The sequence below is a fragment of the Cydia pomonella genome, chromosome 9 (genome assembly GCF_033807575.1).
Source record: "Cydia pomonella isolate Wapato2018A chromosome 9, ilCydPomo1, whole genome shotgun sequence".
Classification (NCBI taxonomy): domain Eukaryota; kingdom Metazoa; phylum Arthropoda; class Insecta; order Lepidoptera; family Tortricidae; genus Cydia; species Cydia pomonella.
This window is the reverse complement of record NC_084711.1, coordinates 16,018,796-16,033,626: the sequence shown is the minus strand read 5'-3', so window position 1 is coordinate 16,033,626 and position 14,831 is coordinate 16,018,796. Positions and strand designations below refer to the sequence as shown.

Here is a 14,831-nt window from a genome sequence, read left to right as displayed (position 1 = left end):
GGATAGTGACCCTGCCTACGAAGTTGATGGTCCCGGGTTCAAATCCTGGTAAGGGCATGTATTCGTGTGAAGAGCATGGATATTTGTTCCTGAGTCATGGGTGTTTTCTATGTATTTAAGTATTTATAAATATTTATATATTATATATATCGTTGTCTAAGTACCCTCAATACAAGCCTTATTGAGCTTACTGTGGGACTTAGTCAATTTGTGTAATAATGTCCTATAATATTTATTTAGCTATGCCTGCGCTATCGCCCGTTTGCGATTCGATCAATTCAACCACATTTTTCAATCCTATTCCTTGGGGTAGCAAGGAATATAAGTATTTAAAAAAATACTAGGGTTCCTGGGTTTAGCTAACTGGGTAAAATAAGGCAGACAGACAAACAGACATGACTTTTACATTTATAACTAAAGCCCGACCAGAAATATATGATCATTGTCAGGGCGCTGTTATTCTCATGTATAGGTTGACAGTTCAGTTTATTATGAAAAATTTAGTTCCAATGAAATTCCGCAATATGCCGCGTGATCATATATTAGTGGTCAGGCTTTATAATCATAGATGTGAGCGTATCCCTTAGTTATATTTCGTTTAACTGTGGAAAAGGCATTATGTGTTGGTTGAATCGAAGTGTGATTGGTATGATTTCATTGGGATGACTTGACACTGCAGTGGCGTAGCGTGCCTTGGCGGGGCCCCGTATAAAAATTTGTTTGAGGGCCCTTAGGAAGGGTAAAGATTTCTCACAAAAACGCACGTTGGGGGCCTCCGTGGCCCGGGGGCCCCGTATAATTGATACGGCAGATACGGCGGTAGCTACGCCCCTGCTTGACAGCAGCATTGGATTGTTTGGATTCTTCAAAGTTTACTTTTTTAATAGAACTACGTAATTCGGAACGTACCTGGAGTCCTCCGGATGGCTACTTTCGGGTGCCAACTCTATTTGGTTACTTTGAGCGAATTCCTTAGCGAACTTTGAACCGTACGTGTCTTCAGTCATCGCTGATTTCTTCTTTTGCGACCTTATGCAATAGATTAGCATTATATTACCATGTATGTGGCTACTCCTAGCATAAATTACGTAAACAATATACATAGGTATTTGAGTTCTAATGAGATTCGTCAGCTATAAAATTGCTGTAAAAGTAAGGTACACATCTAACAGGCTTATTTTTAATGCCGAGATTGCAACTTAGAATTCAGGCGCTAGAAAACATAACTATATAATTTATTCCACATGTTTCATGAAAAGCGTATAAAAATCGTCTGGCTTTTATGGTTTTATTAATAAGATCGTGTCAGATTATTTGCACGATTCGGTATGAAATAAGAAATCGTTTATTGCGAATCATGGTACATAGTTGTTACAAATAAATTATAGACACACATGGCAAAAAGGGTATTGTAAGTATGCTTATAGCTACCGTAGGACTAATTTTTTTTTCTGGTTTAGCCCATTGGTTGACTGGTAGAGAATGCTTTAAGGCATTAAGTCCGCTATTTTACATTTTTAATAAATAAATAAAGTTATTTTAATATGAAAGATATTTTTGTAGGTGAGCGTACACCCAGACAGCCGCAAATTTGCATTACCATTTGATGAAGTTAATAATATGTTATAAACCTTCGTTTTTAATTGCGTGGAATTCTGACGTCTTCTGGTGATGTCAGGCAAAAAAATATTCCTTGAATTTCTGGTGAGAATTACAAGCCAAAATAAAACATTGGAACTACATTTCGATATGATTATTTTTAATTACAATCATCGTAACACTTTATTCGTAAAAACAAAGATGCAGGATAAAAAAAATAAAATAAATAAATAATTATATAAATTAATAATTGACAATAATACGTACAGTAAAAATATGTTTACTATCCCTGAAACGTCAAATTATGACAGCTGTCAGAATTCTACGCAACTGAAAACGAAGCTTTAGTTTATGCAATTTTACAGCTTGCTGTACGGTCACGTCTGAAAATATCGATACGAAAAAAGTACCAAAAATATGTATACATGACTTTATTGCCCATATATTAAGGTAGTGTATATATATTTTTGGCACATTTTTCGTATCGATATTTTCAGACGTGACTGTACATCATACAAAAGAAGGTGTACTTAATAGTACTATTTAAAGTATAGGTACACACTTTCCCTTATAATTCCACGACATGTGAGTGTGCGCAGTGCTGGACGGAGAGTTGGAGCAGTACTTCACCAGAGCGTCTCCCGATTGCTCATAGAACGATTTACTACTGTATTTTTGCACTGATATACTGTTTGTCTGTTTGACAAAGCCTAAAAGCACAAATAACAATATTTTAGCACACATTTTTAACAGGCAATGACTGATACAAGTTATCATAGTGAATTGACAATACCTACCTATTAAGGTTTAGTTCCCTATCTGGGCTGGTACATCAGATGGTAGTCATATAAGATATAAAACTTAGGCGCCCCGAGTAGTTCCGACGGTATCTCGCGCGTGAGATACTTAAAGTCGAATTCAATAGAAATGGCAAATAATTTAAACAAATATCAGGTACAGATTTTGTTAGCATTTGACATCTGTAGGGCTAAGATGGTCGGCTCATTATCATTTGTCACCATGGCTCTCACGTTCTAACAAGTATGTAAGCGCGAAAGTGACGGGTATAGTGACAAGTGATAAAAATGGAACCATGTTGCCACCGCTGGGGTGTCTCCAGAAAAGTCTAAAAAAATACCTAAATATTATGAACAGGTGAAAGATATGTTTTGATTTTTAAGTTTAATTAACTAATCACTAAAGACGGAAGTATACCACGTGATCATTCATAATAAAAAAGAAAACGTTTTTCCACTGTTAATATTTTCCATTTTCCATGATTTTTTAATATGTTATTAACACAATGAAAATCTAAGTTTCTAAATTTTCCTTTTTAGGGTTCCGTAGCCAAATAGCAAAAAACGGAACCCTTATAGATTCGTCATGTCCGTCTGTCTGTCCGATTATTTTTCAAAATATTTGCAATATTTCTTTTTTCAAGCGAAATCTATAAACCTAGAATATATTATGCTAAAGCGATCGACATCAACCAAGTAATTTGTTAAGATTTAGTTAGTGGAAAACGTTTTCTCTATTCGAAAAAGTAATTTCGCTAGGATCGCAAAACTATTCTTCCCTCTTAACAAGACTTACTGCTGTCGCTGCAGTTGGTGGTCAGCTCAGAAAAAGAACAACTCCTGTGTAGTTTAGGCCGAATGATAATAGAATATATTTCACTATAATTTTCGAGCGTATTCCGGAGTCTTCTCTTGGGAGCAATTATAACGCTGCAAGATCGAAGTGACAGTGTTAAGGTTCTGCAACACTGATGTTCAAAAAACGGTAACAATAGGGAATCGCAGTCACGTGACGTAAACGTACCGTTTTTGCGTGCCCGCCACACCGCTGCTCAAAACGTTGACGGTGCGGAATCGCAGTGAACTTGGCGACTTTAATTGGAGGGCATGCAATAAAATCGTGACATTTATGGAACGTCGCTGCGATTCCGTACCGTCACCGTTTTTAGGCAGCGGTGTGGTCACTTCAAGCAAGCTAATACGTAGAGTCAGACCAAGATAAGTTGGCAGCGATTTTGATAGCACAGACAGTGAAAGTGTTATTTTAAACATCATACTTCTACTTAATTATGACGTTTACTTGCACAGGCTGAGCCAACAAAATCGTTGCCAACTTATCTTGGTCTGATTTTACTTTAAATCTTATTAGAAAATATGGAGTTGAAGATTAAAGTTTCAATGAGTGTTTTTAAAAACCTTCTCACACTCACATTGTCCAATCCGATATTGGATGACGGATACGACCACAAAGATATGAAAAATGTGAAATACATTTCTATATTAATTTATACATATCATAATTTCATCAGGTGATAACCAAAACTCACTAATTACTATCGCAAGTTAAGAGCCAGAGTGCTTCGTAGTATCAAAATAAAGTTAATTTTTGTTTAGTTACTATTTTGAAATTAGTGAGTTTTGACTGTCAGGTTGTCACCTGACGATTTTTTTTATTGCTGGAAAATAAGCGTTAGTGCAAACTGATGCCACTCTGTAGTACCTAGTTATTTTTAGCTGTCATCTGATATCGGTACAGACTATGCGAAAATGGTGTAAGGTTTCCTGTTCTTAGAAAAATTCAGGATGTTTGATACGAATTAAAGTAGGGGTCTTTCTTCGCGAATAGTTTCCCAATTTTAGAAATTTCCTTCAGTACATCAGTATTAATATGCAGGTAATTAGCAAATATATCACGAAATATTTAATGTTACCGTACTTAAATGATCATATATTTATATTAGCTATTGCTTTTACTGAGTGATGTGGGTAAGCAAAAGCATAAAAGTAACCAAAGTTTGTTCATATTTTAATCAAGCAAATTTATCTAGCAAACCATCATTTTTTTAACACCACGTCGGTGGCAAACAAGCATACGGCCCGCCTTATGGTAAGCAGTCACCGTAGCCTATGGACGCCTGCAACACCAGCGGTATTACATGCACGTTGCCGACCCTTTAAAAAATCTGCACACTCCTTTTTTGAAGAGCCCCATATTAGCCCCTCGGGAAAACCTTGGCAGGAAGCTCATCATTCATTCATTATCATTTTGATAAATAAATAAATAAATAAATATTATAGGACATTATTACAGAAATTGACTAAGTCCCACAGTAAGCTCGATAAGCCTTGTGTTGAGGGTACTTAGGCAACGATATATATAAAATATAAATATTTATAAATACTTAAATACATAGAAAACATCCATGACTCAGGAACAAATATCCATGCTCATCACACAAATACATGCCCTTACCAGGATTTGAACCCAAAACAATACAAAACAAAGAGATCAAAACAATACATGTGAAATAGAGTTAGTGAGGAAACTAGAGATAAAGAATGTGTATGTCTATGCCAGTGAAATATGGAACTCTTTAAAAATAACAATTCCTTAAATAAATGCCAAGGCTACTTAGGTAGGTAAGCTACTAACCTTCGTTGAAATCATATTATTTAAAATTTATCTATCACGTCATACGTATGTGAGAAGAACAATAAGCACTTACTCCGGAAATCGGCGTATATAAGAGCTGTTTTTTACACGAGATACTATTTCTGCATCATATATCTGAGGAAGACGAGATCTGATAAAAATTGTAAGTTGTTAATAGTAATATAGGTACGTAAATCACATAGGTATGTATACTCTTCGCGTCGAATAATGGTCCCTATGAAATATCATTTTTATACGAAGTACGATTATCTGTTACTTAAAATGTGTGTAGACATTTTTTGGAAGTTAAGCGCATTAATTTCTTTAGAAATGTAAGATTTATGTAATATGGTAAAACACTTATTTCTTCTTAGCCTAATTTAAAGAAATTGTCCTAGGGACCATCCTTCGACGCGAGAGCTATAACAATGACGAGGAATGTGCAAAGTCGATACACATTGGCTCCCTATTTGAGACAATTAAGTACCTTAAACTTCGTTTTCTAAAAATAAGAAGACAATCTATCTCCGGCATGTCTAAACCGACGCCTAGTCACTGGTACTTACCTAATGAATTTTACGTGAACAGCAATATTTAATTAAATTACCTATATATTGCTGACACGCACAAAGAGTTCTTCGTAAACTAATTTCCTATTAATAAAAACGATTGCTAATAAAATCAATCATGTTTCTTTATTTATTCGTTAAAGATTTCATCATCGTCAATCAATAAGATGTAGGGTGTATTAAGAGATTAACTAATATGTGGATTCTTTAAAACTTGCTCGTGTCATATCTTATTGTTGCCTGTTCTTTGTACATTCTTGCTTTGACTAGTAAAAAAAAAACCTAAATTAAATATAATAATTAGTATATTTTACAAGGTTGAAATCTGTGTTCCAGATCGCAATGTCGAGCTTGAGGTTGGCAGGAATTACGATGCTGCTTATAGTCATTAACGTGAGTATTATGAAAGTTTGTCTCAGCCAAAAATGACGAAATTCTTAATTGAAAGTACCGTGGCTCACAATGGCTTAGATCCGGAATTTCGCATATCCCCGATTGGAAATACAGATATTTGCAAATGCGTATTAAAAAGCATTTATAGGAATTTTATTCCTAAAATCATATCTACCTATAATCCCAAATTATATAAGAAAATACCTACAATATTTTATTTTGACTAGACGCCGAATATCCATGAAAGTAGTGTGAACCTATTAAATACGTCGATGTTGATGTTTTATATGCAAATAATATTGTTGGACATACCTTTTCTAAACTAACGCTCTTTTTCATTTCAACGTTGATGACTGAGTACGAATATTAAAATCATATTGTATTCAATATTTGCTAATGGCTAATAAATAAATAGATTTGCCCACAACTCTTTGAAAATTTTTGACAGTTGAAGTTTTGAGTTTCCGCAAGAATGAATGACAAGATCGTTTTAAACATTAATGATTAGTCCTGTCAAATACGTTGTCTATGGTTAAACTATATTTTAAGTATTTCCCAACTATTCAGAATTGAAAAAGTCTTCAACTTTGGGATCAAATCAAATGATTTTATCAAATATAATGATCTGTATTTTTAAGGATTCTAATGTTAAATAAATTAAAATCTCTTATTTATTTTATATTTCACAGACTTTATGCTATGGAGCGATAACACGTAATGATCGGCCTAATAAGTCAGCAACCGTCCTCGGACATGGTTCAATAAAGGTGCACGATGGACCTAATGGAAAAGATACCGTACTTGACGGGCCTAACGGATCAATAAAAGTGCTCGATAAAGGAAAACTAACCGGACTTGGTGGACATAAAGTGCGTCGTGACATTCGTGAGGCCAATGCATCAGTAATAGAACATCTTGGGCCTAATGCATCAACAGTAAAGCCTCATAGCTCTAATACACCTAAAAAAGTACGACGCGAGGCTAATGCAACAGAAACATTGCATCGTGTGCCTCTTATGAGAGGAAGATTTCGACGTGAGGCAACAGAAAAAGAACTTAATGCAGTGAAAGCATCAGATGTCACTACTCTGAAGCCAGCAACGAACAATGCAACAGATCCAGAAACTGCGACTACACCAGCACGTCTAGGGAACATGATAACTGTCCCCGACAACTGTCCTGATGGGAAGAAATACGTGGACGGAGCATGCCGGGAGATGTGGGAATCATCTAGATAGCATACTTTATTAGCAATGAATCTCAACTTCATTATACGATTATGTTTAATTTACGGTATTTGCAGGCTATGAAGATATGTGAATTCTGTAACAATAGACTATTTGCTTAATCATTAGTTAATTGTTAGTGTTAATAAATAAACTTGGTTGAGTCTTTCATGTTTTGTGTTTCACTCGGAGGTAAAGTTTGTTTAACCCTCGTGCATTGAAATCCTCGTAACGCTCAAGATTCCACTTCTCGAACCACTCGCTACGCTCGTGGTTCAATTTGGGAATCCTTCGCTTGCTCGGGTATCTATATTAGTACGAGCGGTTAAACAACAACACGAGCGGCAAAACCATGGTTACTCGTATAATTTCCCCTGGCAAACTTTGGAAATAGCGTCCTCATATCAAAGACTCTCCGCAATAACTCCGTATAAGATATATAAAGTCTAAGAAAAAAACGTGCCTCAAAAAATCAAGAAAATGTATGCTCGAATCAGCGAATAGATGGCGATATATAAACTTTGGCCTATACTCGAGTAGATGGCGACACCGTTTGATATTTAAGGCATATCCAGAGACATGTCAAACGCTTGGCATATCATGATATCAGTGAAAGAATATGGGTCAAATAGTCAAAGCTGCCATATGTCATCTAAGAACTTTAGTCCTTTGTCAAATTATGGCAGTAAATTTAGTTGACTACAAAATTTATTTTGACAATACGCCTCCATACTATACTTTAAATTATTTTCCTCCGCTTCTGGCAGGACTCGAACCTGCGACATTTTGGAACACCAGTCCAATCGCTCTTAGCTACGGTAGCCTGCCAGAAGCATGCGAATCTTTCCATTCCTTCCTTTATGTATACACGCCTCAGGGTGGTCACCTAGCGAAATCTACTGAAAGACTGTTCCATCTTACCGGCGGAGACTCGAGTTGTATTGAGAATTCATCCGTAGCAATGTCCTTATTTTTAATGTCCTGCCAGAGGAGGGCGATGCATCCTTGAATGATATCATTCGTAGGGCGCTTGCTTCCGTCAGCGTGCCGTGCCGGCCATCTTAGAGCCGAACCGCAAAAATCGAAGTTCGTCAATTGCGGGCATTTTTCTCTGTCACTCTAATTACGTCTTAATGAGTGTAAAAGAGAAAGATCCCTGCAATTTGCGAAATTCGGTTTTCGCGGTAGGCCCCCAGGTGTCTCGATGAAAGCTGAGGAGGATGCTTGTATGGGACGCTACCTGTGTTGAAGGAACAACGTCTCACAAAAAACTGCCTGTACCGTTGTTACATTTTCTAATGTAAGAAATATATGTTTTTATTGACAAAAGGTTTGGCTGTTGCTATTTTCATGGCCATTTGACAATTGTTTTGATGTTTTATCTGTACGAACCTACTCCAGACTATCCAGACCTTCTGAATGTTCCCCTTTCCCCTGCCTATGTATGAATGTACTCCCGCGTTGTGATACCTACATTTTTGGCAAGCGAGCAGTAAACTTAAGTATTTGTAAAATGTTATATTGATTGATTATACGATTTATTATTTTATTATATATTTATTAATATACAGTTTTAAAAATCAAAGTCAATAAAGTGTACAAATGGTGCCCATCTTCCCCTACATTTTTCAAACTTTGTAATCAAAATTTATCGCTGTCAAATGTGGAACGTGGACGTGAAAAAAAATTGGATATAATGTAAATAAACAATCCATTTACCACGCTATAGTGTGGTAAATGCAGCCGTCATAACCGATTTATATAAGGGTGACAACATAGGGTATAAATAATACGAAGAGAACAACAAGAACTCAACCGTTTCTTGCAGGAGAAAATAAATTATTGTAAGTACCTGTGTGTAGCTAAAAAAAATTATTTTAAGGGATTGCATTCTCAAAAGGTGTCGTGTGGCTGTAAATCAGCGTGTATGTTACAACCGTTCAATTTCAAAATCTATGCTATCTTCGTAATTAGCATTCCCTACCAGGGGCCATAGTTCACGTCGGCTACGTTATATTTTAATTTTGATCCCATTTATGTAATTAGCGACCCACAAAACCATGGAAACGATACCCATATTGATATTTTGAGATTTCAACCCCATTGCACCCCCACCAGGGGGGTGATTGTTCACTTCGGCTACGTTATATTTTCACCGTGATGCCATTTTTGTAATTAGTGTCTCAAAATACTATGAAAACGATACCCATATTGATATTTTGAGATATCAACCCTAATGGGGACTTTTCCCCCTCTTAGGGGTTGAATTTTCAAAAAAACTGAAACACGTGTTTACTCAGTTATCTTTAGGAATACTCCTGTGAAATTTGGAATAAAATAGGCTAACTAATCTTGTTTCCTCATACAAAATTTGGACCCCCATTACACCCCTTTAGGGGCTAAATTTTCTTAGTGGACCCCTAGAACTTATAAGGAACATACTTGCCAAATTTAGACTTTCTAGTCTCAGCGGTTTGGGCTGTGCGTTGATTTAAGTCAGCCAGTCAAGTCTTTCACGTTTATACACCGTGGGCCAATTAAACCCGACAGATTTTAACCACGCATTCCTGAGGTCATAAGGAGCAAAAAATGTTGTATGAGTTTTCGCCAAAAAAAAAAAAATTTTTTGCCGAAAAAAAATTTCCTTTCGCGTTTTCTGGACACGACACGTTATTTATTTTTACACCTTGCTGAAAAAAAATCATTACAACGAATAAGTAAAGTTTTTTTATTTATTTACAGACGAAAATTGCGAGTTTACTTTCAAACTTTAATATCTGTCAGTAGGTATGTCTAAACCAAGTCACATAGTGGCAGCGTCACAGCTAAAAAGGCGTTTTTGACTAAGTTATAAAAGAAACAAATTTTCACAGAAATTGTCATTATCTCTAAAACAAGACCGATTTCAGAAAACATTGTATGACATTTTTGTCTCTAAATGCGGTCAAGAATACACCTTTGAAATCTGTCAGGTTTAATTGGCCCACGGTGTATATATAGATAAGATAAGATTACTTGTGAGATACATTGTTTTCATGCGATGGACAAGTCATTCTGTTTATTTAAAATATTTTTAAAGATTTTTAATATTGCTATGGTCACTTATAAGATGTTGTTTGGTTAGATAATTACGTAATAACTTAAGACAGAAGGTCACTTAAGTAGGGACTGAATAAATTAACCGACTTGGTATTACATGTATCTCACTACTTTTTACGGTAGAAGAACTGAGTTGCGAGACTTGGGTTTTTTTACAAGTTATGTTTTTGATGGCATCTCACATCTTTTTGTAGATAGTCCTACTTCTTTTTTTCCTTTTCGGTATCTTCTACTTCTTGAATTCCAATATATTATACATATACAGGTACACTGATCATTCACTGCAAATGTAAAATGGCCTGAACTGCTTCGAGTTAAAGGATGGTACGGCCGTGCCGGTTTTTTGCTCGACTTGGCGGGGACACTGCCGTGCCCCAAATAATCTACTATACTTAAGTAATTCAGACACACGTATAATATCTCACATGTTAAGTCGAAACAAGAGTAAATGAAAACCGAGCTAAAAATACTGCGAACGAGTATCCTCCGGTTTGATAATTGCCGCGTTATTGTCAACTCAGACACTCAGAACAAAGAATCTGGGGTCACCAAATGTGAATCTGATTTTTACCACGTGTGTGCACCCGGAGTACCACTGATATTCTTTGTTAATTTTGAGACAGCCCTACATTCAGTATTTATTACACGTGTTGTGTCGGAGCGGAGACACACGCAGAAGAAGTGGCATCATTATAGTCATGTGCATGAAAAAGAAATTCCTTGCAAAAGTTACAAACTGTTTACCTATAAAGTGCAAGTTATCTTATGAAGGGGTTACTCTGTAGAATTTGCATCATTATTGTCAGTGGTTTTATTATATTACAACCTACCTTCTTCCTCGCGTTGTCCCGGCATTTATGCCACGGCTCATGGGAGCCTGGGGTCCGCTTAACAACTAATCCCCAGAATTAGCGCAGGCACTAGTTTTTACGAAAGCAACCGCCATCTGACCTTCCAACCCAGAGGGTAAACTAGGCCTTATTAGGATTAGTTCGGTTTCCTCACGATGTTTTCCTTCACCGAAAAGCGACTGGTAAATATCAATGATATTTCGTACATAAGTTCCTAAAACTCATTGGTACGAGCCGGGGTTTGAACCCGCGACCTCCGAATTGAAAGTCGCCCGCTTTTACCGCCAGGCTACCAGCGGTCCTTTTATTATATTGCAACATTAATTTTAATTTAAAAAATATTTATGTGAAAATAATGACGCTAATGACCGCATATAATTACATTGTTCTACTTTGTAATTAAAACTTAAGCCAATTAAATAAGTGTGACAATATTATGATATAAATATAACGAAGAGAGCAACTAAAACTCAAATCCTTTCTTGCAGTAGAAAATAAATTGTTGTAAGCTTTATACGAATTGGTAAAATTTTCATAATTAAAGCTTTCGATTATCATAGTTTCAAATATAACATTTCCCAGGCTTCCTAAATAGCCGTAATAGGCAATACGTTACGAGTGACGTGTCGTATTTTTTGTTTCAGACTACAATGCATTGCTTTAAACTGATAAGCATTATGATGCTATTAGCTATCACCATTGTAAGTATCTAATGTTGTTGCTTTATTTGGTAAGTTCTAAATATACTGTAGAAAATCCACTTTGTGAGTAGAAATAGGCGAGAAATTAAAATTTTCCGCATTTTCCGCATGCTCTCAGCTTTCCGATGCGTAAGCTAACGAGGGATTTCTCATAATATATAAAATGCAACTCGATGTTGGTCCTGGGGGATTTAACAACTAGAGACGCCTTGTTTGTAATTTCCTGTACAAAACAGTCCGCCATTTTTTTCGGGGGAGGGGCACATCAAATAAACGTCAGTTCATACATTACATATGACCATTGACCGAGGTTTTCGACAGAGGGGTAAGCTCTTAAAGCCGACTCCGAAGATGCTGATAGATGTTATTCCACCTTTAAGCGGTTATCATTATCACATTGATTACGGTTTCTGGATGTGGTGACGGTGTGATGTATGTTAACTTATGGCTTCGTTCACTTGATGTGGAGGGACCATAAGGAACAACACCTCATGACATCTCATCGAGTTTCTTTTCATTAAAGTCATCTAAGGTAAACATGCCCATTGCTGTCATGAATGTCTTCAGTTGAAATAAGACACTGGGGCAGCGATGAGCACTCCGCCGTCTTCCCTGCGTCTCCCTTACAAGAGCTGTAATAAAAAAAATATTATAAAAAAAAAACAAAAAACCCGACTGCACACTAAAAAGAGGAAAACAAGCCCCACAAGAATATTGTTGTTGATGGTAAGTATCGCAGGTGGGGACCGGAGAGTTTCACTCAAAAATCGTTATTTTTAAACCGGCTTTTATGAGAACGGTTCTTGTCAAATTAACCGGTTTAGAGCAATAAAAACTGGTTTCTTCCTATGTCGGTGTCTATGTTTACGTGGCACTTCAACAGGCTGGTCGGCCGTTTCGTCGCTCGTCAAATAAATGTTTTTTTATGGTTTCATTATAGTTCTTAAAACGTTCGCGTTCTAATAACAGTTCGGAGGAAAACGGAAATAAACCGGCATTTTATAAACCGGTTCCGAGTCTTGGACGTAACTGGTGACCGAAGAGCTGGCGGCTTCCTCGAACAACGTTGCGATACAACGAGGAAATGCCGCCAACATCCTTGGTACAATGCCTCAAGGGCCTATTTTTTAATCTAGTTAATTCTCTGTATAAGTATCCATTATGTCCATTATATCCATTATGTATATTGTTATTAAAATAAATACATTTAAAACTGTAAATAGTTTGAAGATACTGGAATAATTTTATTGTAAAGTTTGTCTGATCAAATTTAACAGGACCTATGTGTTGGTTCCATCAATCCGAAATGGACGGCGTCTACTGTCTTCCCTGATCCCAGTCATCTGCGGAACATGATAACGGTGCCTGACAACTGCCCTGGAGAACAAAAATACATAAACGGCATGTGTCGCGACTTGATGTAATAACTCAAGCTCTCTAGTGTAATAGGGACCTTATTCGTCATCATTTTATTTAATTCAGTACCATAATGATCTGTCTGCGCGAGAAGAGCTAAGCGCGATGTTAGTACCTAGGTATTGGATTTAAATTATGATTTTTGAATAAGGTCCTTGTACAGTAGCACTGTACTGTACTTATTGGTTCAATAAACTGATTTGTGTGTGCAACCATCTGTGTATTTTTACGATGTGTTTTAATTCTAAATTAGATAATTTAGACATAATCGCTATGTGCACGACTGTCACGCAACCTAGCGCCCGCAAGTCTAGGGGAAAACGTCAATTCACTACATCTTATAAAACTACTCCAAAACTAAAAACTACTGAACAGATTTTCTTATGACTTTCATCTATCAACAGAGTGATTCTTGAGGAAGGCTTAAGTATATAACTTGTTAAGGTTTTGTATAAATTGATTGAAATATAACGATGTTGTCGGAAAAAATCACGCTAGCTAGAGGCTTTAATCGAAAACGCTGCCTAATCCGTTTGAGCAATAACAACACAATGTATGGTGGGGTTGTTTCTCATTCATATGGGTCCACAAAAAGGCCGCGATGTTAAATGTCTATCTTTTAAGGATAACTTACTATACCCATTCTTAACTTCAAGAAAAAGATCACGTAATATGTGGCATTTGCAAAGTTATTTTACACGGAGACGTTATTAACAATTATAAAATTAAATACGTTAGTTATATTAAGCATTTCATACAGATTACAATGGTCCCTTACACCATACAATTTAAATGAATATTTCAGGAGAAATCGTAAATTAAACTTTCATTTCGAGCCATATAACTTGTACGAAATGTTAAAGACGCTATCTGCAGTTAGTTCTAATTTTTACCACCTCATGCGCTGGGATCGCTTTACTTACCCCCACCATGCACTTCGCACGGTCCCATGCAATACATTAAATAAGTAGATTGTAATGTTTCAGTTGGGTAAGAATAGGAACGACTTTTAGTATAGGGCCAATCCCGGAATTGCAAAAATCATACAGCTGCTTTTACACTGAGGTCGAGATGAGAGGAATGAACCAACTACATACTAGCAAATCGGGGAAATCCTGAAGAAAGTCCAGGTCAAGAGCACCCGAAACCGGCGAGCGTGTATGAGGTATGTTATGAAAGTAAAGGAAGCGAGAGGTATGTCAGGATCGTAGCAAGTGGAAATTCGTGGTTTCTGCCTACCCCTCCGGGAAATAGGCGTGATTATATGTACGTATGAATGTATGTACATACTAGCATTTGGTTGTAATCCAGCGAAGCGGAGAAGAGAATCAATTGGTCGATTCCCGAACGTCTCCTCTCATCTTCGCTAATCTCCCTCACAAGAAGGGCAGCCTAAAATTTAGAAGTTCTTGAAAAAATGACTACTATTTTTCAAACATCATACATAACATAAGAAAACGCATAAAAAACTAAAATATCGTAACACAAAATCATCGACAATTACAAAACCTTCATAATCTGCGACAC

At 36.5% G+C, this 14,831-nt stretch overlaps 2 protein-coding genes and 1 long non-coding RNA gene across 4 annotated transcripts in view; 2 read left to right on the top strand and 1 right to left on the bottom strand.

The window, feature by feature from the left end:
• Positions 1-6,579, bottom strand: part of LOC133521482 (uncharacterized) — a 32,264-nt gene extending 25,685 nt beyond the window's left edge. Inside the window, exons 1-5 of one of the 2 annotated variants that reach the window (XM_061856470.1) lie at positions 6,324-6,579; positions 5,123-5,184; positions 3,193-3,326; positions 2,162-2,309; positions 910-1,029 (exon numbers count right to left, since the gene is read on the bottom strand). In XM_061856470.1, coding sequence (XP_061712454.1) covers positions 910-1,029; positions 2,162-2,309; positions 3,193-3,326; positions 5,123-5,184; positions 6,324-6,350 — 491 coding nt within the window. In that variant the 5' untranslated portion in view covers positions 6,351-6,579. The remainder of the gene's footprint in view (positions 1-909; positions 1,030-2,161; positions 2,310-3,192; positions 3,327-5,122; positions 5,185-6,323) is intronic. The other variant, XM_061856471.1, reaches the window with a different exon arrangement.
• LOC133521502 (uncharacterized) lies at positions 5,140-7,408 on the top strand. Its single transcript, XM_061856506.1, has 3 exons — positions 5,140-5,235; positions 5,955-6,011; positions 6,701-7,408. Exons 2-3 carry the CDS (start codon positions 5,961-5,963, stop codon positions 7,247-7,249), a joined length of 600 nt encoding a protein of 199 aa, XP_061712490.1. The 5' UTR covers positions 5,140-5,235; positions 5,955-5,960; the 3' UTR covers positions 7,250-7,408.
• A 1,619-nt stretch (positions 7,409-9,027) lies between these two features.
• LOC133521506 (uncharacterized) lies at positions 9,028-13,306 on the top strand. The gene is made up of 3 exons (XR_009799908.1): positions 9,028-9,081; positions 11,832-11,888; positions 13,166-13,306. It is a non-coding gene; the product is annotated as an uncharacterized LOC133521506 (long non-coding RNA).
• Positions 13,307-14,831: the final 1,525 nt, after the last annotated feature.